The sequence below is a fragment of the Tachysurus fulvidraco genome, chromosome 1 (genome assembly GCF_022655615.1).
Source record: "Tachysurus fulvidraco isolate hzauxx_2018 chromosome 1, HZAU_PFXX_2.0, whole genome shotgun sequence".
Lineage (NCBI taxonomy): Eukaryota > Metazoa > Chordata > Actinopteri > Siluriformes > Bagridae > Tachysurus > Tachysurus fulvidraco.
Window position 1 is genome coordinate 26,427,471 of NC_062518.1, and position 26,051 is coordinate 26,453,521.

A 26,051-nucleotide genomic window follows, 5' to 3' on the forward strand; every position below is an offset into this window, starting at 1 on the left:
AGCAGTGGAATGGGATTAATGTAGCTGCTGCTCATAATATTAGCAAGCACTAGATGTTAATGTGCATTTGGTCTGATGTAATAGAACACAAAATTATGGGAAGTATTATGTGTATGCCTGACTAAAGAGATGAGTTTTTAATCTACATTTAAACTGGGAAAGTGTGTCTGAGCCCGAACACCATCAGGAAGACTATTACAAAGTTTGGGAGCTAAATACAAAAAGGCTGAGTTTTGTGATCTCAGATGGCGCAAAGGATTGTAACGTGTTAGAAGACTAGCTAGATACATGAGCTAAACCACTAAGAGTTGTACATTACAGGTAGCCGGTGTAAAGATGATAGACAGGGTTATATGATAATTTTTCTTGTCCTGGTAAGAACTCTGGCAGCTGCATTTTGGACTGTAGCCTATTTATTAAAAATGCAGGAGGTGGAAGGTGCAAGTAGGATGTTATTGTAATATGGGTGATATGATTTTCAAAAGACAAGTTGTCTAATATAACACCCAGGTTTTTTTACTGTTGAGATAGTAGTAGCAGTACATCCCTCTAAATGGAACTTGAAGTGTAAGAGCTTCTGTGTACTGGTTTTGGACCGATAAGTAGTATTTCTGTCTTACCAGAGTTGAACAACAGAAAATTACAGGTCATCCAATCTTTTATCTCTTCAACGCACTCAGTAAATTTGGACAATTTAGCTATTTCATCGGGTTTTGGTGAGATATATAACTGGGTATCGTCAGCATAACAGTGGAAACTCACCCCATGCCTTCTAATAATGTGTCTAATAATGCCTTCCCCCTAAGGGAATCATGTATATCAGGAAAAGCAGAGGTCCTAGAACTGATCCTTGAGGGACCCCATAATTAACTGCCAATAACCTAGAGGATTCACCATGTAATTCTACAAAATGGTATCGATCAGACAGGTAGGATCTAAACCAACTTAAAGCTTGTCCCTGGATACCTGTGTTATTTGTAATTGATCTACTAGAATGTTGTATTCCATAGTGTCGAATGCAGCACTAATAATGAATAGCGTGTTCAGATCTCTGGTTTTTTGTTAATCTAGCCACTGTGCTAAATAAGAACCTGGGATTGTTTTTGTTATTTTCTATGAGTTTGCTCAGGTGCTCAACCCTAGCAGCTTTTAGAGCCTGTCTATATCTGGACATACTGTTCTTATACGCTAAAAACCTCTTATTTAATTTTTCTCCATTTTCGCTTGAGGTTACAGGTTGCTCTCTTGAGGGTGTGAATATGACTATTATACCAAGGTGCAGGTGTTTTGTCTCTAACCTTTAATCGGATGGGGGCAGCAGTGCCTAATGTGACTAATGTGCTAGTGAAAATAGTTCCTGTGCTGTTAGTCATTACATTTAGATCGTTTTTGTTTAAGGGTATATTGTAAATCTGTCTTTGGTGGTCGGAATAATAGTTCTACCAAGTCAATAACTTGGTGAGACAAGATTAGTCTGTCTTATAGGTAGTGTGTACAATATAAGGTAATGGTATGTGATGTCATCACTTTGAGGTATGATATACTCCGATTTATGGACCTACTAAACTCATTTGGGCTTAAACAAAATATCACTAGACCAACACATCATCTTAATCATAAGCTAGAGTTAATATCACAATAATAATTGCATAGATAAATTAACTAGATATGTAATTATTATTGTGATATTAAATCTAGCTTATGATTAAGACGATGTGTTGATCTAGTGATGTTTTGTTTAAGGCCAAATGAGTTTAGTAGGTCCATAAATCTGAGTCCTAAAGCATTGTTTGTATTGTCAACATGAATGTTAAAATCTACAATTAACACTTTAATATAAACCCAAAGGTCTGAAAGAAAACCTGCAAATTCTCTAAGCAAATCAGTGGGGGTCTACACAGGGTTGCTAGAGCAAGAGACATCATGGATTTTTTTGTGCTTGTTCAACATTAAGAACAAGCACTTCAAAGTAATTAAATCTATAACGTGTTTTCTGAGTAACAGTAAGGAAATCACTAACGATAGTGGTAACACCACCTCCACGATGATTCTATTTACATTAAGTGCTTGGGTGCAAGTGATCTAATGTTCAGAAGCCCAAACTTTAGGAACTGTTTTTGGTTCTTTTGGCATTTTTCTGGTCTAAGGATGAGCTATGTGTGCATTTTATTCTATTTCAGATCTTGGAGTGTCCTTAGAGTGTCCCCATGTATGTTATACTGGCCATAGAGTATCCCCAGTTATCTTACTCTAACCTTAGAGTGTCCCTAGAGTGCCCTGAAGTATGTTATATTGATCTTAATGTGCCCCCAGGTATGTTATTCTGACCCCCCAGGTATGTTGTTATTATGACCCTAGGTAGGTTATTCATACCACCAAGTGTGCCTAGAGTGTCACTAGGTATGTTACACTGACCTTAGAGTATCCCTAGGTATCTTATTCTAACTTTAGAGTGAATCTAGAGTGTCCCCAGCTATGTTATTCTGACCACAGTGTGTACTTAGAATGTCCTCAGTTTGTGAGTAACCTTGGGAAATGCATTTATTTATTTCTGTTGCAAAAAGTCAATATTTATGTGCATATTGTTCCCTGTTAATTCAGAGAATTATGAAAGAATGACTGATGAAATGTCCCAAAATGAAATTGTTGAGCAATGTGGAGCATCCCTTATTGCTATACTTACATGAAAGCTTTGGGTATGCACAGGTAGGATGAATAAAGTGAAGGCATTGCTAGTTGACAGTAGTGATATGGAATTAGATAAAAAAAGGTGTAGTCGTCACTTCCTGTACTTGAATTGTTTGCCTCGAGTTTTCGTGCTTTTCTCGTAGTTTAAATTATACTGTTTTTTATTTTGTCTTTTTGGTTAATACTTTACATTGGTGCTTTAGTTTTTCAAATTCTTTACTTTGCTATCGCAGTTAATTTTATTCCTATTCTTCGGGAGACACTTGTTTGTTTCCTGTTTTCAAACAGCTAGCGGAGGAAACGCTTCTTTTTAATATTCCGATCTGATCCAAGTCAAAGGTACATAATCATTAAGCAAACTTTCTGCTTGTCCAGTGTATGAGCTGCAGCATGTTTAGTAATTCCTCCTCCATCATTAGAGTTAATTTTACTAGTGATAAGTGTATTTTAGCTCTCCGACGGAGAAGATACTAGTGTTAGAGGTGCACATCCAGACACTAGAGAGGGATAGCTGTAGTAGTGTAGTTACTGTAGGGGAACATCTGGATGCCCTAGGAGGAGGTAGAACCCTCCAACTCCAGCATTAGAGCCCTCACAGTGGAGCGGTTGGGTGATGACTTGGCGGCAAAGTCACAAAGCCAAAGTTAACACTATCGCTTGCCCAAGGGAGCACCACTCCTCTCTGCTTCACCTGACTAACAGGTCTGCTCTCCTCAGTGAAGCACCTGCTGAGAAGCCTGAAAGAGCTCGGAATATAGGAGACTCTATCTTAAGGCATGTGAATTTATCTAGGCTTTTAGGGGCTCCAGCAGCACTGGTTAGGTGTATTCTGGGAGCCAGGGCACCGAACATAGTAGGTAATCTTAGGGTCTTAGGCAAGCATAAATACTCGAAGGTACTTTTCCATGTAGGAGCTAAAGATATATGCCTTCATCTGTCAGAGATTACTAAGAGTAATATTGTAAAGGTATGTAAATTGGCAAAGATGTTGTCTGATGCTGAAGTATGCTCTGGCCCCATCAAAATGCGGTGTAGCGATGTAGCTTACAGCAGGTTATGGTCACCAAACAATATTGGCTTCATAGATAAATGGAGCACTTTTGAGGGCAAGGCTGGCCTGTTAGGACGGGACGGTATCCATCACACTCGTGAAGGTGCTGCTCTCATTTCTTGCAGCATAACACATAGTTTAATAACAGGCCTAGTTAATCAGTGACAATCCGGAGCCAGGGCCAGGGAGCAGACAAGCAGGCCAATCCAACCGCTTCCTAACTACATTGAGTTGTCACCCAGGGTTCACAATCTTGAGACTGTGTCTGTTTCCTGTGCTAAACAAAAATTAATAAAATTAGATCATCGTGAATGTACAGCCAGCACCTTTGATCTGAAACTAGGACTGTTAAATATAAGATCTCTTGCATCTCAAGCTCTTATGGCTAATGAATTGATTAATGATTAGAAGTTTATTGTTCTGTGTTTAACAGAAACATGGGTCAAACCAAAGCAGTTTGTCGCATTAAACGAAGCTTGTCCTCCCGGTTATAGTTTTATACAGGTCACGTCTAACAGGCAGGGGAGAAGGTGATGCAGTTATTCATGATGAAAAGCTTGATGTCAAACAAGAATCTAGACCACCGGTGTCCAATCTTATCCACAAAGGGCTTCTGTGGCTTCTGCTTGGTTGGAATGAAAACCTGCACCCACACTGGCCCTTTCCAGATAAGATTGGACATCACTGATCTAGACACTTCATACTAAAATATATGTAGCTACAAAAATAAGTACTGAGTCAGTTCCTCTTATTGTTATTTCCAGACCTCCTGGAAAATATTCTGAATTCCTCTGTGAATTTGCAGATTTCATTTTAAACCTAGATTTTTCTTTAGAAAAAGCAGTAATTGTTGGAGACTTTCATATTCATTTTGATAAGTTAGAAGATCCTCTGAGAACACCAGTTGTTTCCATCTTAGATTCAGTAGGGGTGAATCAGAATGTAATAGGACCCACTCATAATGGAGGTCGCACACTTGATCTCGTGCTAACCCTCAGATTAAATATCGAACATATAGTCACAGTGCCTAAATCAGAAGCTATCTCTGACCATTATCTCATTTCATTTAAATTGTGCTTCGGATATTTGCAATTTGCCACGTCACCTTGTTAAACATACATTTACACCCACTACTGCAGAGATTTACCAACAGTCTTCCAGAATCATCATCCATGATTGGATCGCTATCTGACCCCACAGAACTTGATCAGGTGATCAAGCTACACCCGTTTTTACACCCATTAATTAGAGTGAAAAAACTTGCACCCTGGTACAACATCAACACACAAACTTTAAAACAATCTGCTAGGAAATTAGAATGTAAATGGTGTCAATCTAAATTATCAGTATTTTGATTTGCATGGAAAGAAAAAATCTCTTAGTGCTGCTAGATCTTTAAAGATTAAAGATAATGTCAATAGATAATATTTCTGTATTTACACTGTTTGAATCCCTTTCAGAAGACTTATTTTCACTGGTTTCTTCTTCAAAATGATCAACCTGCCTGCTGGATCCCTTACCCACGTGCTTCTTACCAGCTTCTTAACAGATATTACCAATAGCTATCCAACCCATTCTAAAGATAATAAATTCTTCTCTTGTCACTGGCTATGTGCCGAAATATTTTAAGCTAGCAGTTATCAAATCTTTGATTAAAAAACCTGACCTCGACCCAACCCAGCTGTCCAACTATTGGCCAATATCAAACCTCCCCTGTATCTCCAAGATCCTAGAAAAGGTTGTAGCTCAGCAGTTATGCTCATACCTACATAGGAATAATATTCATGAATGCATCAGTCAGGATTTAGGCCTCATCCAGCACAGCACTGGTTAAAGTTGTAAATGACCTGCTACTGGCCTCTGATCAAGGTTGTGTCTCTTTGACCATGCTTTGAACATGCTATTCTACTTGATAGGCTAGAACATGTTAATGTTAAAGGGACAGCCCTCTTCTGGATCGGGTCTAATTTGAAAGATTGATATCAGTTCCTAGATCTAAATGGTGACCACATTAAACAAACTAAGGTAATGTTCGGTGTTCCGAAAGGTTCTGTTTTAGGCCCATTGCTTTTCTCCCTATATATGCTACCCCTTGGTGCACTTAGTTCATGCATTTTTTTTTTACCTCTAGGTTGGATTATTGTAATGCCTCACTGTCTGGATGTTCCAGTAGGAGCATAAACAAGCTCCGGTTAGTCCAGAACGCAGCAGCTAGAGTCCTAACTAGAACCAGAAGATATGAACATATCACCTGAAGATATATCTTATCCTCATTGCATTGGCTCCCAGTCAAGTTTTGCACTGATTATAAAATACTATTATTAACCTATAAAGCACCACCTAAACCTAAACGCCACAGTACCTGAGAGATCTTTTTTTATTTTTTTATTTTTTTTTTTTTATCATCCATCATGCCTGCTTCGAACAAAAGGTGCAGGCTAATTGGTAGTACCTCAAGTACAAAAGGCTTCAGCAGGGAGCAGAGCTTTTTCTTACAGAGCCCCACAGTTATGGAAGAGACTTCCAATTAGTGTTCGGGGCACAGACAAAGTCTCAGTGTTTAAGTCCAGGCTAAAAACACATTTGTTTAGTCTATCTTTTTATGAATAGCTTTTCTTAGATAAAGTAGTATATCTGGAGGGTTCATGGGCATGTTTGATGCCTGTATACTGTCAGCTTACCACCCTCGCAGGTCGCTCAGGTTTGAAGACTGTGGAGTGGTGGGATGCTTTACATCCCAGGAAGCTCTCATGTTGGTCACACCTTCTGGCCCTAGCCTTTTAGTTATGCTGTCATAGCTAGTCTTGCCAGAGTCCCTGTCTGCACTTTGCACATAATTTACACTGTCCATCACTGATTACAGTCATACCTAGCAATTTTTCTCTTTCTCTCTTTCAAGCTATATATGCCGCTCCCGGTGTTCCGAGTTCCTAGCCTGATGTTTTTTTTTTGTTTTTTTTTTACCTTAGTGAGTTCCTAGGTATGTTATTCTGACCTTAGACTGTACCTAGAGTGTCCCCAAGTATGTTATTCTGACCTTAGACTGTATCTAGAGTGTCCCCAGGTATGTTATTTTGACCTTAGACTGTACCTAGGTATGTAACTCTGACCTTAGACTGTACCTAGAGTGTCTCCAAGCATGTTATTTTGGCTTTAGAGTGTCACTATGTTATAATGACTTTAGATTCTCCATAGGTATGTTATACTGACCTTAGTGTGCCTAGAGTGCTCCCAGGAATTGTTAACCAAGATTAAGTGAAGTGTTGCATAACCCAGGGTAAAAAAGCAATGATAACCTCGCATCTAAATAGTAATTGCAAAATGTTCCTCTACCAGGAGGTTAAAAGCAGGTTTTAGAATGAGAGAATCAAAATGATAGCCAGAATGGCATATTCCTACACCAAATTTTCTGTATACACCAAACCTGGTCACTTGGCAATCCTAATGAACATAAGTCATACTTGACACACTGAATGGCATCCTGCATTTAGTGTAATAACTATGCAGACTTTTGCAGTTATGTACAGTTTATGTTCTATAGTTTAATTTGATCGGTAGTTGTATACATAGTAGAGAAGATGTACTGTAACAGATTGTACAGGGTGGAGCAGAACTGCAAGATGATTACAGGCAGTGAAGGTTTAGTGAGACATCAGGGTCCAAGCAGTGTACTTTAGAGTTTAGTTTAAGAAATGTTTGATGAACGTCATGTGATATGGTTAAAAAACTTTCCTGGAATCTTAAATATCTACGTGGATCAGACGCAGAACATGATCACAATCTGAGATCAGACAGACGTCTTACAGTGAACTGTGTAATAATTAATAAATAAATACATACATGCATACATACATACATACATAAATACATAAACAATAAGAAAGTCTTGAGCTCTGGAGCAAGGTCCTTAATCCTCTATGATAAAAGGATGCTGAATTTGTGCTATGACCTTAACCTCGAAACAAACAGGGATATGCAAAAAAAAATTATTTTACTGAGCTGTAATGTATAGGATACTTTTAAAAAAGTGCTTTGTAAGTTGCTCTATTTGCATATTATCTCTGACGTGTAGATACTTTGAAACCATAGAAACAAACATTTAGTAATGTGGTTGTCTCTCCAAGTCTTTAATCAGTCATTCATCTCATGGACAGGCCTCCGAGACTGAGTGACGCAGGAGTGACATTAGAGCGGTGAGTTGCGCCCGTCAGTCGGTGGGTGTTTTCATGTGCGCAGGGACAAATATAACATTAACACCCCGACTTAAGGTAGACAGAAAGAACAGTCATGATGAAAGGAGCTGTGCTTATCCTTCTGTTCCTGATTGGCCTTTTTCAAAGCTCTTCTCTCGCTGGGCCCCTGGACAGGCTTCAGATGGTACGATGATTTATTTCATTTCATTTGTGTTTTATATATGGAGGCACTTTAAATGCTGTTGCTTAATTACTATTATTAATTACTAATTGAATTGGATTCCTGGTAAAATCTATTCTGCTAATGTATTTAATAGCCTAGCGAAAAAAGAAATCCTTACAAAAAATCCAATAATATAAGTTGATATTAGCTAAACTCATTTTCTTGACACTTCAGCCAGAAATCCAGACAGAAGCTGTGGAGACCGGACCTTTAGATGAGTCTCAGGTGAGTTTGACAGTTAAAGCGATAAAGTTTATATTTATACGTTTTTATTAGAACTTTATAACTTTTAATTGAAAATGTTTTCAACATGAGCCTCAGAGCTTCAACTAGTAATTGAAACTTAGCTTTGTGAGCTTATAAAATATGTAATATACTTTTCCTTAGAAGGGAGTCTGCCTAGGAAACACAGAATTCACAGATTATCAACCTGTTAAAATATTAGCATGATAAAATACAGGCTTTACAGAATTTGTTCTCTTGAAATTAGTTTATAATTTCTAAACTGGAAGCGACATGGGTGAACTTGTTACTAATGCCTTTTGAACTGGACTGGTGTGATTTCGAGTAAATCTGATAGAATCACAAGTTACCAGTTATGATCAGGAAATAAATGTAGAAAAGCTGTTTAAGGAGAAGGATAGAAGCTCACTCTTCCAAAAACAAAACAAAACGACAACTGCATTTCGTCTTCTACAGAATGGGATAGCTCAGTCTATTGGTGTTCGGCTGAGAAGAGAGACCCTCATCATCTCAAAAACACCTGACCGTTTCTGTCCTGGCTGCTTCTCTGTCATCGGTGACCCAACCAGACCACAGCAGTAACTAACCTAAGAGGAAAAAAAAAACAATTTGACTCTATTTTATAACTTTTTTTACTTGGAGTATTTTATATGTATACAACTATTAAGTTTTAGCTTTGATGAATAAAACACGCCTGTTTATCATCTTCTGTTAAAAAAAAGTGTTGTTTTTTTTAGTGTTTTATGTATTTGTACTTTTATGTGATGTATATTTGTTCTTTTTTTTTCATTGCAACCAAAGCATTACTGCACCTGTAATTTGTGGATTTCCTAAACTGTCACGTAATTACATGGATTAGAGATTGACGTCCGAGCGACTGGTTTGGCGCTGTGTCATTACGACCACAGAGTATTATTATGATGCTTGGAGGTGTGGTCTGCGACAATTAAGGCGATTATTCTCTCAGCCCACCTTGACCAGTCATTTTTCACGTTGGACACTTTTTCTATCCCAGGCTGTAATTTTGGAGGGAGAGGTTTTGCTTACTTTCTGAGAAATTGTTCAAAACATCTAGTATACAATTAAATGTATACAATTAAAATGCAAGGCATGTTTTGGAGTGTGACTTACATCCATGTGGTTTATTATTGTCATTAAATATATCTCACTTTTTTAAAATATATAATTAATTCAAGTCATGGAGCAAAAGGGCCATTAGTACAAGTGAAATTTATACATTTTATAAAAATATTTCCTGAAGTGTCTGTAATTGCAAGTGCAGGGTGAAGCCATGCTTATAAAGGCCAATTCTTATCTTTTGCCCTTTTCCCCCTCTTTCACTTCAGAATCTGTGGGAAAATATTAAACTAAAATGACTTAAGAGAGACCTACTGAAAGAATATAATAATATTGATTTTATTAAAGTGGGGGGGGGGCAGGCACGGTGGCTTAGTGTTTAGCATGTTCGCCTCACACCTCCAGGGTTGTGGGTTCAATTCCCACCTCCGCCTTGTGTGTGTGTGGAGTTTGCATGTTCTCCCCGTGCCTCGGGGGTTTCCTCTGGGTACTCTGGTTTCCTCCCCCGGTCCAAAGACATGCATGGTAGGTTGATTGGCATCTCTGGAACATTGTCCGTAGTGTGTGAGTGAATGAGAGTGTGTGTGTGTCCGTCCTGCGATGGGTTGGCACTCCGTCCAGGGTGTATCCTGCCTTGATGCCCAATGACGCCTGAGATAGGCACAGGCTCCCTGTGACCCGAGAAGTTCGGATAAGTGGTAGAAAATGAATGAATGATTTTATTAATCATTTCGATAAACCGACTTTGTTTTCGATTTGCACCCAAAGGTTTACACAATAAACACAATGCTACATAATAACGTTACACATCGTTTTATCAGCTATGTTTGTTAAATAAACTCATCACTTCTGTAGAAACAATTGTACTGCCAGAAATATTAAGTGAATTTGTAGCATAGAAGTTAATTATTAATTACTGGAAGTTAATAAGTTCAAAATATTATTGTTGAATTTAGCTAACTGCCTCTTTATTTAATTTATTTATTTACAGTTTACTGCAATTCTTTGTTTACCAAAAATGTTGTGAAGAATTTTTTGTGAACTTTGAGTAGTTATTATATATTTTTACCCAAACAGACTGAATGGTGTCAGTTTATAGAACATCAAATGTTTCTTTAACAAAAAAAAAGGTATTAGTTTAGGGGTATGTACATTTATGCAAGTATGTTATTTTAATATTTTTATTTGTCCTTTTTTATTCCTCTGAAAATTGTTCGTATCGTTGTTCACTTTACAGTTTATAAAGTTCACACTGAAGGTGTAAAAATTCAACCAAAGTTTCAACCTTTTTTTCCAAGAGTGTACTCTTAGCTGGATTTGATACAGTGCTTCAAAAGGTACATTCAGTACTATAAGTATCTGTAGCTTTCCGCTGTTCAAGAGAATGCTGTGTTCTTCCAACAGCTTCTGCTCCACCACACAGGGACCTGTAGGGGGAGACACAAGTACAATATAGCATGCTCTAATTGTTATTGTGGATCAGTGTCAGGGAACATTCCAGTCTTAACCAAATTCTCCACACTGGAACATCACTGGGACTCCTTTAACTTGGAAGTAGGAATAAAGAAAGAGGAGTGTGAGAAAAAGTAAAATGTGAAAGGAATTCAACATCCATTCATCTTCAGGAACTGCTTGATCTTGGTCAGTGTGGTGGTCAATCTAGTAACACTTGGTGTGAGGTAAGAATACACCATGGATACACCACACACATTCACAACTGGAGCAATTTTGCATAATCAATCTAACCAATTCTGAATATGTGGGCTGTGACAAAGTATATATGGATAATAGCTCAGAAACTTACACTGATGGCTGAAATCTGTTCTCTTCTCCATCCAGGATCCCATGATACATTTCAATCTCAATTTCAAGCCTCTTTTTTTTGCTGATAAGTGTCTCGTTGTCACGCTGTTGTTGCTCAATGTCTCCACGCACATCATTGAGCTCTGCCTCTAGCTTCCCAATGACCGAGCCCAAGTTCTGAAGCTCGATGTCATGCCAGTGTTTTGCATCATTCAGGGAATTCTCCAGCCCTCGTTTCTGTAAGTAGGGACATAGATCGATGGTGCAATTTAAATGGGCCGGTAATCAATAAACAGAGGAACCTTTTGAAGACTTCATAAGCAAAAATGATCAGATAGCATCTGTATAAATGAAGGCATAGATGTGAATGAAAATAAAGATTCATACCAGTGCTCTCATGGACTCTGTTTCAGCATGCAGGCTCTGGATCTTTGCATTTGCATCAGTACATTCTGTCTTCAGGTTCTCCAGCTCTTTTTCCTCCCGACTCAGCTTTTTGTCGACATTGCCTTCCTTCTGTAGGCACATACAGAGTTATAATTTTAAGAATGATACAAGGAAAAAACAGTCCATCCTTGTTTGAGGTGAATATACTTTCAGGAGCTCACTATTTAAAGCTATGTTGCATCATTTGTAGATCTATGAAAACCCATTTGCCTCTTCTTGATCAGAGTGGCAATCACCATAACTATACATGCACAGTGAGCTGTGTTTTTTGTTTTCCTGTGAATTGCATTTCAGGTCTTTTTATTTCACCTTGAACTCTATGTAAGCATCAGTCTCTGCCCGTGTCTTCTCGATGACCTTTTCCCAGTGGGAGTGGATACAATTCAATATCTGTTCCAGGCTGGTCTCAGTAGGCAGATCAGGTTCATCACCCTCATGGCTAGCCAACTGGTTATATAGCTGCCTCACTTCCTACAAAATGTTAGAGTTTGTGTTGGTTGCGATTTTAAAGTGATTCCAGTGCACAGGTTTTTCAAATCAGGTTTGGAGCCAAATGAAAAACAAGACTAATATTTTGCTGTAGTCTGAAATCTTACCTCTTCGTGAGTTTTGGTCAGTTCTAGAAGCTCAGCATTCATGCTGTCAATTTGGTTCTCCAGATCCACCTTCATAAAGTTGGCATCATCAATCACCTTAGAGAGGGAGCTGATCTCCTCTTCTATGGCTTTACAGAAAGGTTGCTCATGTTCAAACCTGAATAATCACATGCAGACTGAGATTTTAGATTATGTCATTTCTTCATTTTTATAAGAAAGTTTAGATGATGATAGCTCCAGGTTTTATTGGAGTCTTTCTAAACCCCATATACCTCTCTTTAAGATCTTCAGCATTGGCCTGGATGTTCTCTGTCTGAAGTACAAGTCGAGCATTGTCCAGGATGGCCTCGCTCACCTGCCAGATGGCAAGCATTTATTAGTCTGATACCTTTTCTTTATCTTACTTTTCAAAGATGTAACATTTGTATTCAGATATACGTAGCAGAAAGGAACTGTGATAGAGAATCTCAAACATATACAACTTCCAATTTCCATAGCCTTGTTGATCAACAGCACATGTTAAACTACCTTGATATACTGTACTACATCTGAACTTATAGTTAAAATGATTTCCCTCATGATCTGCAGTTCTGCCCACCTGTCTGTAGATGTCCTCCCATTCCTGCTTCAGTGAGGCCCACATCTTGGGGCTGGAGGCCTTGCGATCCAGGTAGTTATGAATCTGTTCTTCCAGCTGCTGATTGAGTTGCTCAAGTGTATGTACCTTTTCACGGTACTCAAGCAGACTGCTGTTAAGTCCTTCAGAACCCAACAGGTGACCCCTTTCTGCATGCTTGGGCAGCACTGGGGCACTGGTGCTGTGTAGGCCCTGCAGGAAGATGCTGCTGATGCCCAGTGCCCTGCGGGACACACGGGCCCCCAGGTAGCTGGTGCTGTCAGATGTTGCTGAGCCCATGAACGTGCTCCTACGAGTTGTGGTATTGCCTGTGCTCATTCTGCTCACATTTTCTAGTCTTTCTGCACCAGCCTGGCCCAGGATGGACGATCTGCGTCTTGGCAGAGGCATTTCTTTCCCGATTTGGTATCTGACAAACCAACTATGCACTCAGAGGCATTGCTGAAAAGCACACCACTTCTATTTAACTTAACAAGACAGCAACAGCTTCTATCACATGCCTCTTTATGGTGGCCAGGGCTTCCAGAAAGTAGAGCCTTTGTTCTAGCACCATTGTAACAGTGGCCTGTACTTTTTGTCCATACAGGCTGAATGATTTTTTTGGCTGCCTAAGCATTGTGTGTTTCTCAGGAAAGCTCTACAGGCCCCGTGACAAATTCAGGCCACAAACTCTAACACATGCTTCAAATGGGGTAAATAAATAAAAGTGGAAAGTGTGCAGTCATCATATCCCTTGGTTTGGTGTGCGCAAGAGACCATTGTGCAACAAATCACATACCACATCCAGGGCCAGTAAACACCACCTGACTTATACCCATGCTAAATGACTCATCCTTTTTAGCATGACATAAGTATTAGAAAGTATGATTTCGCTTACTTGTTTTTGCTTCTTATGTTCCTTTATTTTTGTCTGTGGTAGCTCCTGAGGTCAGGTTATTGTCTGTGAAGAATTTCACATGTTCACCTGGGTTTCCTTCAGATTTTCAAATTTCTGATTTCCAGATTTTCTCTCTCACTGTTCACTGGTTTGTTTGAGTGTATGAATGTGTGTCCATGGTACCCTGTGATCCCTTACGAATCTTTAAAACACTACTTAAGCTTTATCATTATAATGTAAAAAGTAATGACTAACATAAAACAACTAATGCTGGAAGCATTATTATCATAAAATCTAGCTTTGAAAACTTATAAAACTACACTGCCATACATAAGGACTGGATTTCACCTTTTAAACCTTGGTTCATTTAAAGGTTTCTTCCTAATTCTCTAGAAGGTTTAAGGAAACTTTTAGTGACAGCTGATGGTCTGATGACTTGTGATCTTGTGATTTCAGATTACTCTAAAACCTTGTGGAAAAAAAACATGGTCAGGAAAAATGGCTATACTGCTGATATGAAATGTCAGAGAGTTAAATACATTTCATGGAACTATACAAAGCCTGAAACTGTGGTCTTACAAATACCATGGTACCATGCATAAGTACGCTGTGGTCTCTTTTCCGCAGGGAAAATTCACTGAACGCCACATAATACAATACACACAAGCATTGAACTAAGCATTGACCTTATATAAAAATTAATAAAAATTTTTTAAAGTTAATCATTAATTTCAGATACGTCATTGTCCTTTCTGTGGTGGAGACAGAGGTTACCCTGAGAATGCTGGGACACAAGTCTTTTCTTTTTCTTTATCAGTTATGGGTTTCAGGTGACATTTTCTCATCTATTTTTTTCCCCATTGCTCATTCAGGGCTTGTGGTAGACACAACACCAAAAAGCATACTGAGGTTTTTTGTCAGTTTGTGATGAGAAATAATGGCTCACAGTCTGTTATGCTTAACGTCTCTCAAAGAATCGTTACTAAGTCTTGTTTTCCTGTTCAGAAGAACTGACTCTACCATGAGAAAGGAAGAGTGCTGCTAGCCTAAGTCTTTGTTGGTTTCAGACGTGGTTGAGTAAACTCTAGTGACACTATGAAACTTTCGTTGACTGTTACAGTATTGCTTCAAATTGAAAGTAGACGAGTGTCAGAAACAGTTGAACATACGGCGGATGTAGACATCGTGAGAACCTCTCGTTTTACACTTTATATGTTAAGTGCATACATACTACACTATATGCCAAAATGTTTGTCAACACCTGACCACGTCGCCCATGATTGCTGCTATGATAAGCTTCACACTTCTGGTAAGGATTTCTACCTCCACTAGAATGGAGCTGTGGGGATTTGTGTGGAAACCACTTGTGGGTGTGTTGATCAGGTGTCCACATATCTTTGGCCAAATAATGTGCATGGTCTGAATACTCTGGACATGTCAGCAACATGGGCTGAAAAATATGCACACAAATCTAAGAGGCATTTTACTCTGTGTATTCATTTCATTCATTCATTCATTTTCAGAACTACCGAACTACCTCGGGTCACGGGGAGCCTGTGCCTATCTCGGGCGTCATCGGGCATCAAAGCAGGATACACCCTGGACGGAGTGCCAACCCATCACAGGGCACACACACACACACACACACACTCATACACTCACACAATCACACACTACGGACAATTTTCCAGAGATGCCAATCAACCTACCATGCATGTCTTTGGACCGGGAGAGGAAACCGGAGTACCCGGAGGAAACATCGGAGGCACGGGGAGAACATGCAAACTCCACACACACAAGGCGGAGGTGGGAATCGAACCCCCAACCCTGGAGGTGTGAGGCGAACGTGCTAACCACTAAGTCACCGTGCCCCCCTCTGTGTATTCATGTAATGCATCAATGCATACCGTTTGGGCCAAAAGGAAATCAGCCCAATCCTTGTTCCTTACTACTAGTCTGTTTATTTGTCTATCTTTTACTGATGGTTTTATTGTACATCCTTAAACATCACCTAAATACCAAACTGCATGTTTTATATATATGGCTACTGCTGTGGCTGAAAAAATTCACATTTACATTCTAAACAAAAGCAAAAGTTGTTTGTCTTTGTTTTGCATGTTGCTACACACTTTCGATACTGTGTTGCCCTCTACACACAAACTAAAAAAGCCAATTTCATTGCTACTTGCAGAGACACATCATCTCCAAGTGCAAGTTCTGGCATTGTACCTGTTCATTGCTTTGCAGGTGGTACTTGTGAAGAAAGCTTGCTGATGTGGCACTGCTTACAGCAACATGTTCGGATCTGCAGCACACACACTTTACCGAAGGGTGTAAGGCAAAATGAGAACAATGATCAGCAAACATCATGAACTAAATTCTGTACAAGCTAACAGATTTTGCATTTGAAATAATAACAATTAGAACCATTTTCACTCGTTGCCTCTCCGTCTAAAAGCAAAAAGTCTCTTGCTGATTCTGCAGAAGCATCACAAAAAGAAACAAAAGCAATGCTGCTTAACATGACTCACCATTTCTTCTTTTATGTATTCATTTAAGTACTTGTTATGTAAGAAGATGTGACCGGTAGATCATTTCAGAAATTTCTGATTTTTAAGCACAACTATTTACACAGAATGGTGTAGGGGGGAAAAACAAACATAACATTGACTGAGTGACAAGTCTTCCGATGGAAAGGCCATGTTTAGAAGGTAGTGAAAACTGGTTTTAGATGCCAGATTGCTGCTTACATTCATCGAAATGTTTGCAAGCTATCTGTTTACAAACTGTTTACATGCTGTTTTGCACACTTTTTACTTTTTTTGCTCTTTGCACACACTGTCTAACATTTCAGTAATTTTGCTCGTACTGTACAATATTTCAGTTGTTGCTGTTTTAGCACAATCTTATACACTATCTCAGGGACCTGCTGCTAAGAAACTGTTCATTCTATTATTACTGCACGCAATATTGTCTGAACTTACAGTATTTACATACAGTATTGACACTGGTCGGTCGGCGCTGTTTTTTGTTTACTGTCTTTTGTGTATTTTGCGTACTGTCTTTTTTGTATTTTGTGTATTGTCTTTTGTCCTGCACTGTCTTGTCTGTCTTGTCCTGCACTGTTTGCACCAGGTCACACAGATGCACTTTATGTGGCTAGGACTACTTACTAAGTCCTTAGCCCTGTCTTTGTTAAATGTAGCACCACGATCCTGGCGAAACTTTGTCTCATGTCACTGTGTACTGTAACAGCTATATATAGTTGAAATGACAATAAAAGCTTCTTGACTCTTGACTTGACTTGACAAAACGTATACAGAACTTTTGTACCACCTATGAAACCTTTTAAATACTCTTTACAAATTAAGGAGACTCCACAATAAACCATCTTAATGCACCAGTTTCCACTGTCATATTCAGTATTATTATGATATTCTTAAGAAAGTTAGCATGGCATGTGTACTACCAGCTGTTTTTAGCTCAATTAAATTTCTGAGTGATCTAACACACTGCAGAAAACTGAAGAAAAATATAAATCAGTATTGCATCAAAAGCAAAGTAATTTAAAGATCAAAATGAACTTTAAGAAGTGGACAAATGTAGACGTAGAAGTAGTGGCATTCACTCGAATAGAGTTACTGATTTTGCTCCTTACCAAGTTCTGGCTGGCTGAAAAGTTATATAATTATATTTTGGCAGGGTCCAACGTTTTTGACAGGAGAGACGCTATGCTTCATCTGACGGAGAGATAAACAGGTGATGCCAATGCTTCAGGCAGCAAGCACACCTCAAATCTCCACTTTAGGATTTCAAGACCAGGCAGAACCTGTTAAATTCCATCAAATTCCAGATTTTATGAACAACTCTGTCGAGACCTATTTCTGATGTATCAGCAGATCCCGATAAAAGACAGTTATTCTATAAAGTAAAACTGTTTCGGAACTCTGTTTAGGTGCACATAAGACTTTTATTTGTGGTGTGAAAAAGTGTTTGCCCCCTACCTGATAAATTTTTTGCATGTTTGTCAGACTTTAATGTTTCAGATCATCAAACAAATTAAATTTAAATATTAGTTGAAGATAACACACGTAAACATGACATGCAGTATTTAAATGAAGGTTTTTACATTTACATTTACATTTACAGCATTTGGCAGACGCCCTTATCCAGAGCGACGTACATAAGTGCTTAAATCTCTAACATTGAATACATTAATGCTGGTTCACTAGGTTACGTACTTAAGATACCATGAGTTTAAAACATTTGTTCAAAGTTACAATGAAAAAGTGTCAAAGTTTTTTTTTTTTTTTTTTTTTTTTTTTTAAATGCAAAAGATAAAGGAAAGAAGTGCTAGTTGAAGTGCTTCCTGAATAAGTAGGTCTTCAACCGCCGCTTGAAAATAGCCAGTGACTCAGCTGTCCGGACCTCTAGGGGAAGTTCATTCCACCACCTTGGTGCCAGTACAGAGAAGAGTCTTGTAGTATACTTGCCTCTTACCCTGAGAGATGGTGGAACCAGTCCAGTTTTTATTATTAAGGGAAAAACAAAATCCAAACCTACATAGCACTGTGTTTAAAAGTGCTTGCTCCCTAAACCTAATAACTGGTTCGGCCAACCTTAGCAGCAAGAACCGCAATCAAGTGCTTGCAATGAGTCTGTTACAGCAATGTGGAGGAATTTTGGTTCAATCATCTTTGTAGAATTGTTGTAATTTAGAGTCATTGGAGGGTTTTCGAGCATGAACTGGGTTTTTTAAGGTCATGCCACAGCATCACAATAGTATTCAGGTCAGGACTTTGACTAGGCCACATTTCCTTCAGGATTTTTTTGTAGACAGCAGAATTCATGGTTTCATTTATCACAGCAAGTCTTCCATGTCCTGAAGCAGAAAAACAGCCCTAGACCATCACGCTACCACCACCATACTTTACTGTTGGTATGATTTCTCTTTTTCTGAAATGTGGTGTTACTTTTACACCAGATGTAATGGGACACACACCTTCCAAAAAGTTCAACATTTGTCTCATCAGTGCACAGAGTATTTTCACAAAAGTCTTGGGATCATCAAGATGTTGGCGGCCTGCAGTGAGCCCTGCAGTTCTTTGGATGTTGTTGTGGGGTCTTTTGTGACATCTTGGATGAGTCATCGCTGCACTCTTTGGGTAATTTTGGTCGGCCTGCCACTCCTGGGAAGGTTTATCACTGTTCCTAGGTTTTCGCAATTTGTGGATAATATATAATAATATATATGAGGAAAATTTCCATCATAAGTGTGCTTGACTAGGTTCATGCGCATAATTAATCATTCAGTACGTGAGAGCATAGACACTTTCCTCAGGGAAATTCAAAGCCAATGGAATGTGGGAGGAGGCACAGAAAGCTTAGCATCAAGTCCTGGGGCATGATACAGATTAGTTTCTCCTCCTCCCTATTCAACACTGCCTCTATTTAAACCATTGCAAGCTCCCTGCATTATTGTGTTCACCATTTCATTCATATTGTGCTAGCTCCAGTGATCCACATCTATCTAAAATGTCTGTGTCATACTCTTCCAGGAGGTCTGGTGCCTCAGCATTTGGAGGTGGTGGAGCCAGATTAGGGCTTGGTGGAGCTGGAGCGGGCATGAGGCTTGGTATGGGTCTGGGATCTGGGGCTGGGGCTGGGGCTGGAGCTGGAGCTGGTCTTGGTCTAGGTCTGAGCTCTGGACTTGGACTAGGCTATGGACTTGGAATGGGCTCTGGACTTGGAATGGGCTCTGGTTTTGGTCTGGGCTCTGGTCTTGATCTGGGCTCTGGTCTTGGTCTGGGCTCTGGTCTTGGTCTGGGCTTGGGTGCAGGTGGTGCAGGGTTCGCAATGGGTGGTGGTGGTGGTGGAGGTGCAGGAGCACTATTTGCAAGCCCAGCATTTGCCATGGGTCGCACCATGGCAGCTGGTGGTCTGACTGCAGGTGCTGCTATGTCTGCCGGCTCTGCAATGGTCCCATCCCTGGCTCCTGTTCTATCTCGTGCGGCTGAGAAAACCATGCTGTCTGGCCTGAATGACCGATTTTCTACCTACATGGCCAAAGTACGTGCACTGCAGCAGGAGAACGCTGCACTGGAGGCTAAGCTATCCCAGCTGACAGGCGGAACCGATATGTCCCCAGAATCTTCAAGCACTACTACGGTGGAATACGAGACCCAGCTGAACGAGTATCGTGCCACTCTGCAAAACCTTACACTTGACACCATCAAACTGGAGATAGAGCTTGACAATGTGCGTGGCACTGCCCATGAGCTTAAGGCCAAGTATGTGTTTGTCTTCTTATAAAGAACGAAAAAAAAAAAAATCGAAATGTTTTGCATAGTGTTTTTGTATATTTAATATATTTAAATTACATTTTCTTTCTTATTATTAACAATATTATTATATATTTTTTTAAAGGCTTGACTTTGAACAAGGGGTCCGATTTCAGCTTGAGTCTGACATCGGTAGCATGAAAAAGGTAAGGGGAACAAATGTGAATAATTTCCATTACTGTGTGCACAGTTATCTTTAGTTATCATTATTTCTGTCTTTAGGATATTGAAGCAGCATCTGATCTAAGAATTGATTTGGATGCCAAGAATTCCAGCCTTAAGAATGAACTGGACTTTGTCACCAAAACACAGGAAGAGGTACTTTAAACCAAAATATACAGTAGACTATTAGTTAAGATTCAGCTGCTTTTGACACTTTCTAAAGTTTCTATTTTTAGTTAATACATTTATTTATTTATTTATTTATTTGTTTGTTTGTTTGTTTGTTTGTTTGTTTGTTTGTTTGTTTAATATATAATAAATCTCTACCCACTGCATATCTCTCTGCAGGAGCTCTTTTCACTGCAGTCCAAACTGGGCACAACAACCATGGACACTTCTGTCTCCATGATTGAAGTGGACACTGGCAAGTCCTTTGACATCTCTACAGCGCTTAATAAGATGCGATCGGAGTATGAGAAATCTGTCCAGAAACACAGAGAAGAAGCTGAAGCCTACTACAAACTCAAGGCTAGTATATTTGTGTGCAATTCTACAATTTATGTTATGTTACTGCCTATTTGAATTTGGTGATCCGAATTAAACCAGTTCGGAGCCCAGAAACAAACCATACTCTCTCCCTTGCTCAGATGGATGAAATGCAGACTGCCAATGCAAAGAGCACGGAAGCTGTATCAGCAACCAAATCGGAGATTGGAGCGGCCAGGAAGGAGCTTCAGGCACTCGGGTTAGAGTTACAAGGTCTTGTCACACAAGTGAGTTTTTAATACATACATATTTACATACAGACATTTTTAAAATTGTTTCATTGTCAAAGGTCTACATTAAACTTACTAAAACTTAAATGAAAGCAGTAGCACTTGATAACGCACAACATCATGGAAATTAAATCAAGGTAATGTTGCTAAATTAATCATTTGTGTAAAATATTTCCATTTGCTCCATTTATCTGATACACTTATATGATACACTTGATATATTCACTGTAGCATGGTTACTTGTTCTGGATGGACTGCTTTGATTAGTTTAGGAAGTGATCATCTCCTGGGATTTTCTACAGTCTCTAAAGTTTCCCTAAAAATGTGAAAAACACAAATCCACCAGTGAGTGTGAAACTGTGATAAGTGAAAATCTCAGCTAAGGAGTTTCCGAAATACTTAATCTTGCCCATCTGGCACCCATTCTACTCTCAAAATCTGTGAGATCTGATTTTAACCCATTAACCCATAACTGCATTATGCTGGGCAGACGATTGGCGGTTTGGACAATTTCATGTACCAGCAGTAATACATGTGTTATAATGAAGTGGTTAATAAGTATATCTTATATTTGTAATATATTTACAGTGTAGAGTCTTATAGAGTTTCTTACTGATGTTGATTATAAAAACAACTGCAATGTATTTAATAACACCTTTTTAAATATACAGTACTATATGATAGGGAGAACTACTATCAGTTGGTACAACAGTGACTTTGTCATTCAGAATGTGATGGCTGTTGTATTGTAATAGATATGCTTTAATCAGACTTCTGAATCAGCCAGAAATCCCTTCAGTTACCAAGTACGACTTGGTTATCCCCTGTCATTTATACGTAATTTCCTGAATTTTCTTGGGGATTTTTTTTTCATTCAGGGGATTTTAGCATTTCTATAAACCAACAGAATAGAAAGTAAACACTTTCTTTGCATGTGTAGGTGCAGTTATGAGACAAAGATACTGCACACATAAGAGAGCACAGCTTAATTTTTATCGATTAGTGGAGTTACCATAAATCACAGTTAACCGGTACAGGAAACAGAAGTCACAGGAAGTGGTTTTAAAGTCAGTACCACAAGACAAGCAGAGCTGCTTTTCACAGTGATCTCTCTCAGAGAAAGTGCAAATGTAGCTCACAAACATTCTGACTGCATTACTGACTCGATTGTACCACATGCAGAAAATGTTTAGAAGCACGGTATTTTCTGGCAGGTTAATGCACACAGGATAAGACAACAAGCTTTCTAACAAATTTCTTAGTATTCCTTAACTTGTTTGATTCCATGTTCTTGAGACATCTTTTGAATTGAAAGTAAAGAATTTATAATGCTCTATGTTTGTTATCCCAGAACATGGCCCTGGAGCAGAGTCTGGCAGAAGCTAATGCCCAGTCCAGTGTAGGTGTGGCTGAATACCAGGCTCAAATCGCCAGCCTCACGTCTGCCATCGAGGCAGCTAAAGCTGACCTTCACAAACAGATTCTGGCCTACCAAGAGCTGCTTGACGTCAAACTTGCCCTAGATGTGGAAATTTCCACCTACAGAAAACTCCTGGAGGGAGATGACTTCAAGTAAGCCTTGTTATAATTGACTCAAAACATAAAACCAATAGAATTGTGAAGGCTTTATCATTTGCTAACCAAATCCTGAGGTATGACATGCATTAAACTATCTCTTTCTTATTTTAGATTGCCAGAATTTACAGAATCATCCTACACTTTCTCAGGTAATGTCTCCAGCCTCCGGCTAATGGAACATATTCTGTGCCAATAACCACCTTTTTCTTTTAACCCATTATTCAACAGCAATAAAAAAACAACAACCTAACAGTAGCATGATACGCAACATTTTAGCTGACTGTTTTGCTGTATCATTTGTTGATAACACATTTATACAAAACACAGTCATTAATTGTGACCTACAGCTAGTTTTTTTAAAATTCAACTCATATTTGTAAGAATGAATCCAGTACTCTAGACTTCATTCCATAATGCAATAGGCCCAAACATTCATAAAAATGCTGATGCTAAGGACTAAAGCTATCACATTTTACACACTTTTCAGCTTTGCCTTTGCAATATGTTTAAATCTACGACATTGTACAAGTTTTTCACCCACATTTGTGAAGGGGACAAAATTGACGAGGGTCCTGGGGCGTGGAGTGGGGGTGGCCCTCTCTTACCTACACTTTTCCATCTTGTAGGGAGTGCCCCGCCCAAAACCAGCACGCCCCAGGACTCACCCCAGGTCTCCATGGAAATACACACTAGATACATCCGCAAAGGCAAGTGACCTTATCTGAGCGTGTACCAGTATCAGTAATAAAAATGAATGCAAGATGCCATGAACTGCACTTGGAAAGGAAGTCTCTGTGTCTCAGTGCTCATTGCTTGCACAACTGAAGTGCTCTCACATGTGAAAGTTCACGTGTACTCACTTCACTGCTCCATGTCCTTTTGTGTGCACAAATCATAGCACCTTGTAAGAATATCTGTAAAATACAAATAGATGTACTACAGTAAAAGAAACTGGATAATATAATAAACATCTTTTACCAAACATGAAATATAGAGTACTGGACAATAGGCAGGGGCTTTTTAGCAGATAACCAACATGCCTACCAATCACAATAGTAAAGTGTTCGTCTGCATGGCTGCTTTTGTCTCTGTCTCATAACTGTCATTGTTTATAGTGTAACAGTGGGTTTCCAGGGGGCCACAAAGCAGTTGCGGGGAGGTTGCAGGAAACCTTTCATATGAACAAGTGTATAAAATACTCATTAACCCCTGAAAGAGTCACATGGGCTTAGAAATGTATAGTTATATTTGTGGTTTATAGTCAGACTGCTGATTAGGGAGTGATTTTATGTCAAGATCAAGCACAAGTATAGAGACAGGGTCTTGGTTCAAAATAGTTTGCGTCCTTTCCTCAGCACTATTCAGCCATTACTGAACTGCCTCGCATCTGCTGTCCCAGTCCAACCATCCAGCTGAGTCAGTAGTCATAAACAATTCATAATTGAGCTTTATCCATATAACATTCTGGGTGGGAGCAGTGAGGTCATGGAATTTTCTTAAAGTGAGGCACACTGACAAAAAGATTAAGAACTTTGTAAAATTGTTGTTAGTTACTGAGTAATATTAAGATGGGTCCAGTTAGCTGGTAAATTGAAGGTAGCACAGAATGCAGTTCAGTATGGTTTGTACCACTTGCATTTTTAACATAAACTTCAATTTCTGTGCATTTTTTCATTCCAGCTGGAGGAGGTGGGATTCAAGTCAAAGAGATAATCACAGGTTTGTATGAGGCACACATTCAGATAATTATTTTATTTCACTGCATTGCTCAACATAACAGATGGTCACAGGTCTGACATGGCTTCATATAAGAAGATGACAAATTTTACATTAACCTTTCTTAAAGATGTGACTATTCAGTTTGTGACTATTATCTGTCAGTATGTGACATACAATACTTTTTATCATACCAATAGAGCACACAGAGACTTCGGTCATCAGTGATGCAGACACCGAATCCTCTTGAATGCTGATGGACGGATTGACTGAGAGTTTGTTTTATGGACATCCAAACTCCACTCATTGTTATGCCAATAAAGCTGCATTCCAAATATACACTCTTGTTTCTTTGTCCTCTTGGATCCAGGATGTAAGTGAATACAATATAATGTGTTCTGAATGGATCTCAGTGTAGATATAAACAGGAAAATCACTTTATTAAAAAGATTTGCGGGCATACGAATAAATAAATAAATAAATAAATAAATAAATAAATAAATAAATAAATGAACCAGTTCAAATTTTTGCCATCTCAGAAAAACAAGAATATGTAGGAACTGGAGGATTTTTCTAAAGTACTGTGGGCAGTTTACCTGCTCAAGACAAATAGGAGACTGATAAAGAATTATCACAAAACATAAAAACAGTCCGGGCATGGTGGCTTAGTGGTTAGCATGTTTGCCTTACACCTCAAGGGTTGGGGGTTTGATTCCCACCTCCGTCTTGTGTGTGTGGAGTTTGCATGTTCTCCCCGTGCATCTGGGGTTTCCTCCGGGTACTCCGGTTTCCTCCCCAGTCCAAAGACATGCATAGTAGGTTGATTGACATCTCTGGAAAATTGTCCGTAGTGTGTGAGTGAATGAGAGTGTGTGTGCCCAGCGATGGGTTGGCACTCCGTCCAGGGTGTATCCTGCCTTGATGCCCGATGACTCCTGACACGAGGTAGTCATGAATGAATGAATAAAAACAGTCCCTGATCCTCCAGGTAACAACATACGGTATCAAGGAGATGTAAACTTTTGAGCTGGTTCATTTGGATAAATTGAGTTATTATTTTATGTTGTGGAATAGATATAAACATCTGTTATGTAAATGAGCTTATTCAAAATAATAAGCTTAATTAAAAAATTTATAATATCCATTTAATTTCTTTCAAATTATTAACATTTTTCAGATTCAGTAAGTGGGATGGAAACCTATGACATGTATTTAAAGAATTACAGGAATACATATATGGATAGCAATAGTGTCATCTCACTCCTATTCAATACTAGATAATTAAGTACCATAACAAAGCAGCATGTTTAGGAACTTTATCATATAATCATGCAATATCTGTAATTTGTTATCACTCTGATATGTGTAGCTGTTCGTGATGTCTTTTCAGTCAAAAGAAATCTTGCAGCCTATTTTGCAGAATAAACCTTGCAGTGTTTTTCATGATGTACTTATCTACATCAGTCTATCTACTTGACATTTCCTTCTTCAGTTTACATAAATTGACTGTGTACTAAACATCACAACATACATTGAAAAATACATTGTATAATACTTTGTAGAGAATGTAGAGAACACATGCACCTGACCTTTGAGGTGTTTTCACTGTGAGAAGTAGAGGATGCTGCTCACAAACTCACCGG

General features: G+C 38.9%; 2 protein-coding genes and 1 long non-coding RNA gene across 4 annotated transcripts; 2 read left to right on the forward strand and 1 right to left on the reverse strand.

Annotated features, from left to right (window-relative positions):
* Positions 1-6,278: 6,278 nt before the first annotated feature.
* On the forward strand, positions 6,279-9,836 carry LOC125139643. The gene is made up of 3 exons (XR_007138706.1): positions 6,279-8,116; positions 8,330-8,380; positions 8,855-9,836. It is a non-coding gene; the product is annotated as an uncharacterized LOC125139643 (long non-coding RNA).
* Positions 9,837-10,332: 496 nt separating this feature from the next.
* bfsp2 (beaded filament structural protein 2, phakinin) lies at positions 10,333-13,621 on the reverse strand. Its single transcript, XM_027169510.2, has 7 exons — positions 12,920-13,621; positions 12,594-12,676; positions 12,322-12,478; positions 12,035-12,196; positions 11,666-11,794; positions 11,280-11,515; positions 10,333-10,902 (listed from the first exon to the last, which is right to left on the reverse strand). Exons 1-7 carry the CDS (start codon positions 13,346-13,348, stop codon positions 10,806-10,808), a joined length of 1,293 nt encoding a protein of 430 aa, XP_027025311.2. The 5' UTR covers positions 13,349-13,621; the 3' UTR covers positions 10,333-10,805.
* Positions 13,622-19,301: 5,680 nt separating this feature from the next.
* zgc:136930 (uncharacterized protein LOC563946 homolog) lies at positions 19,302-24,747 on the forward strand. 2 transcript variants are annotated; one of them, XM_027169086.2, is made up of 10 exons: positions 19,302-20,125; positions 20,262-20,322; positions 20,399-20,494; positions 20,687-20,866; positions 20,986-21,111; positions 22,466-22,686; positions 22,804-22,841; positions 23,319-23,399; positions 24,373-24,411; positions 24,609-24,747. In XM_027169086.2, the coding sequence occupies exons 1-10, from the start codon at positions 19,371-19,373 to the stop codon at positions 24,656-24,658; spliced, it is 1,647 nt and encodes a 548-aa protein (XP_027024887.1). In that variant the 5' UTR covers positions 19,302-19,370; the 3' UTR covers positions 24,659-24,747. The 2 variants fall into 2 exon arrangements, with proteins under 2 accessions (XP_027024887.1, XP_027024888.1); XM_027169087.2 differs by lacking the exon at positions 23,319-23,399 and having other exon boundaries at positions 19,305-20,125.
* Positions 24,748-26,051: the final 1,304 nt, after the last annotated feature.

Bases quoted from the DNA above. Each gene is read 5' to 3' on its own strand.
- zgc:136930 (XM_027169086.2), top strand. From the start codon at position 19,371: ATGTCTGTGTCATACTCTTCCAGGAGGTCTGGTGCCTCAGCATTTGGA. The intron at 22,842-23,318 runs GTAATGTCTCCA...TCCATCTTGTAG, and splicing joins ATCATCCTACACTTTCTCAG to GGAGTGCCCCGCCCAAAACC. The intron at 24,412-24,608 runs GTTTGTATGAGG...TCATACCAATAG, and splicing joins AGTCAAAGAGATAATCACAG to AGCACACAGAGACTTCGGTC.
- bfsp2 (XM_027169510.2), bottom strand. From the start codon at position 13,348: ATGCCTCTGCCAAGACGCAGATCGTCCATCCTGGGCCAGGCTGGTGCA. The intron at 12,197-12,321 runs GTAAGATTTCAG...AACATTTTGTAG, and splicing joins TGACCAAAACTCACGAAGAG to GAAGTGAGGCAGCTATATAA. The intron at 11,516-11,665 runs GTATGAATCTTT...CCCTACTTACAG, and splicing joins CAGAGTCCATGAGAGCACTG to AAACGAGGGCTGGAGAATTC.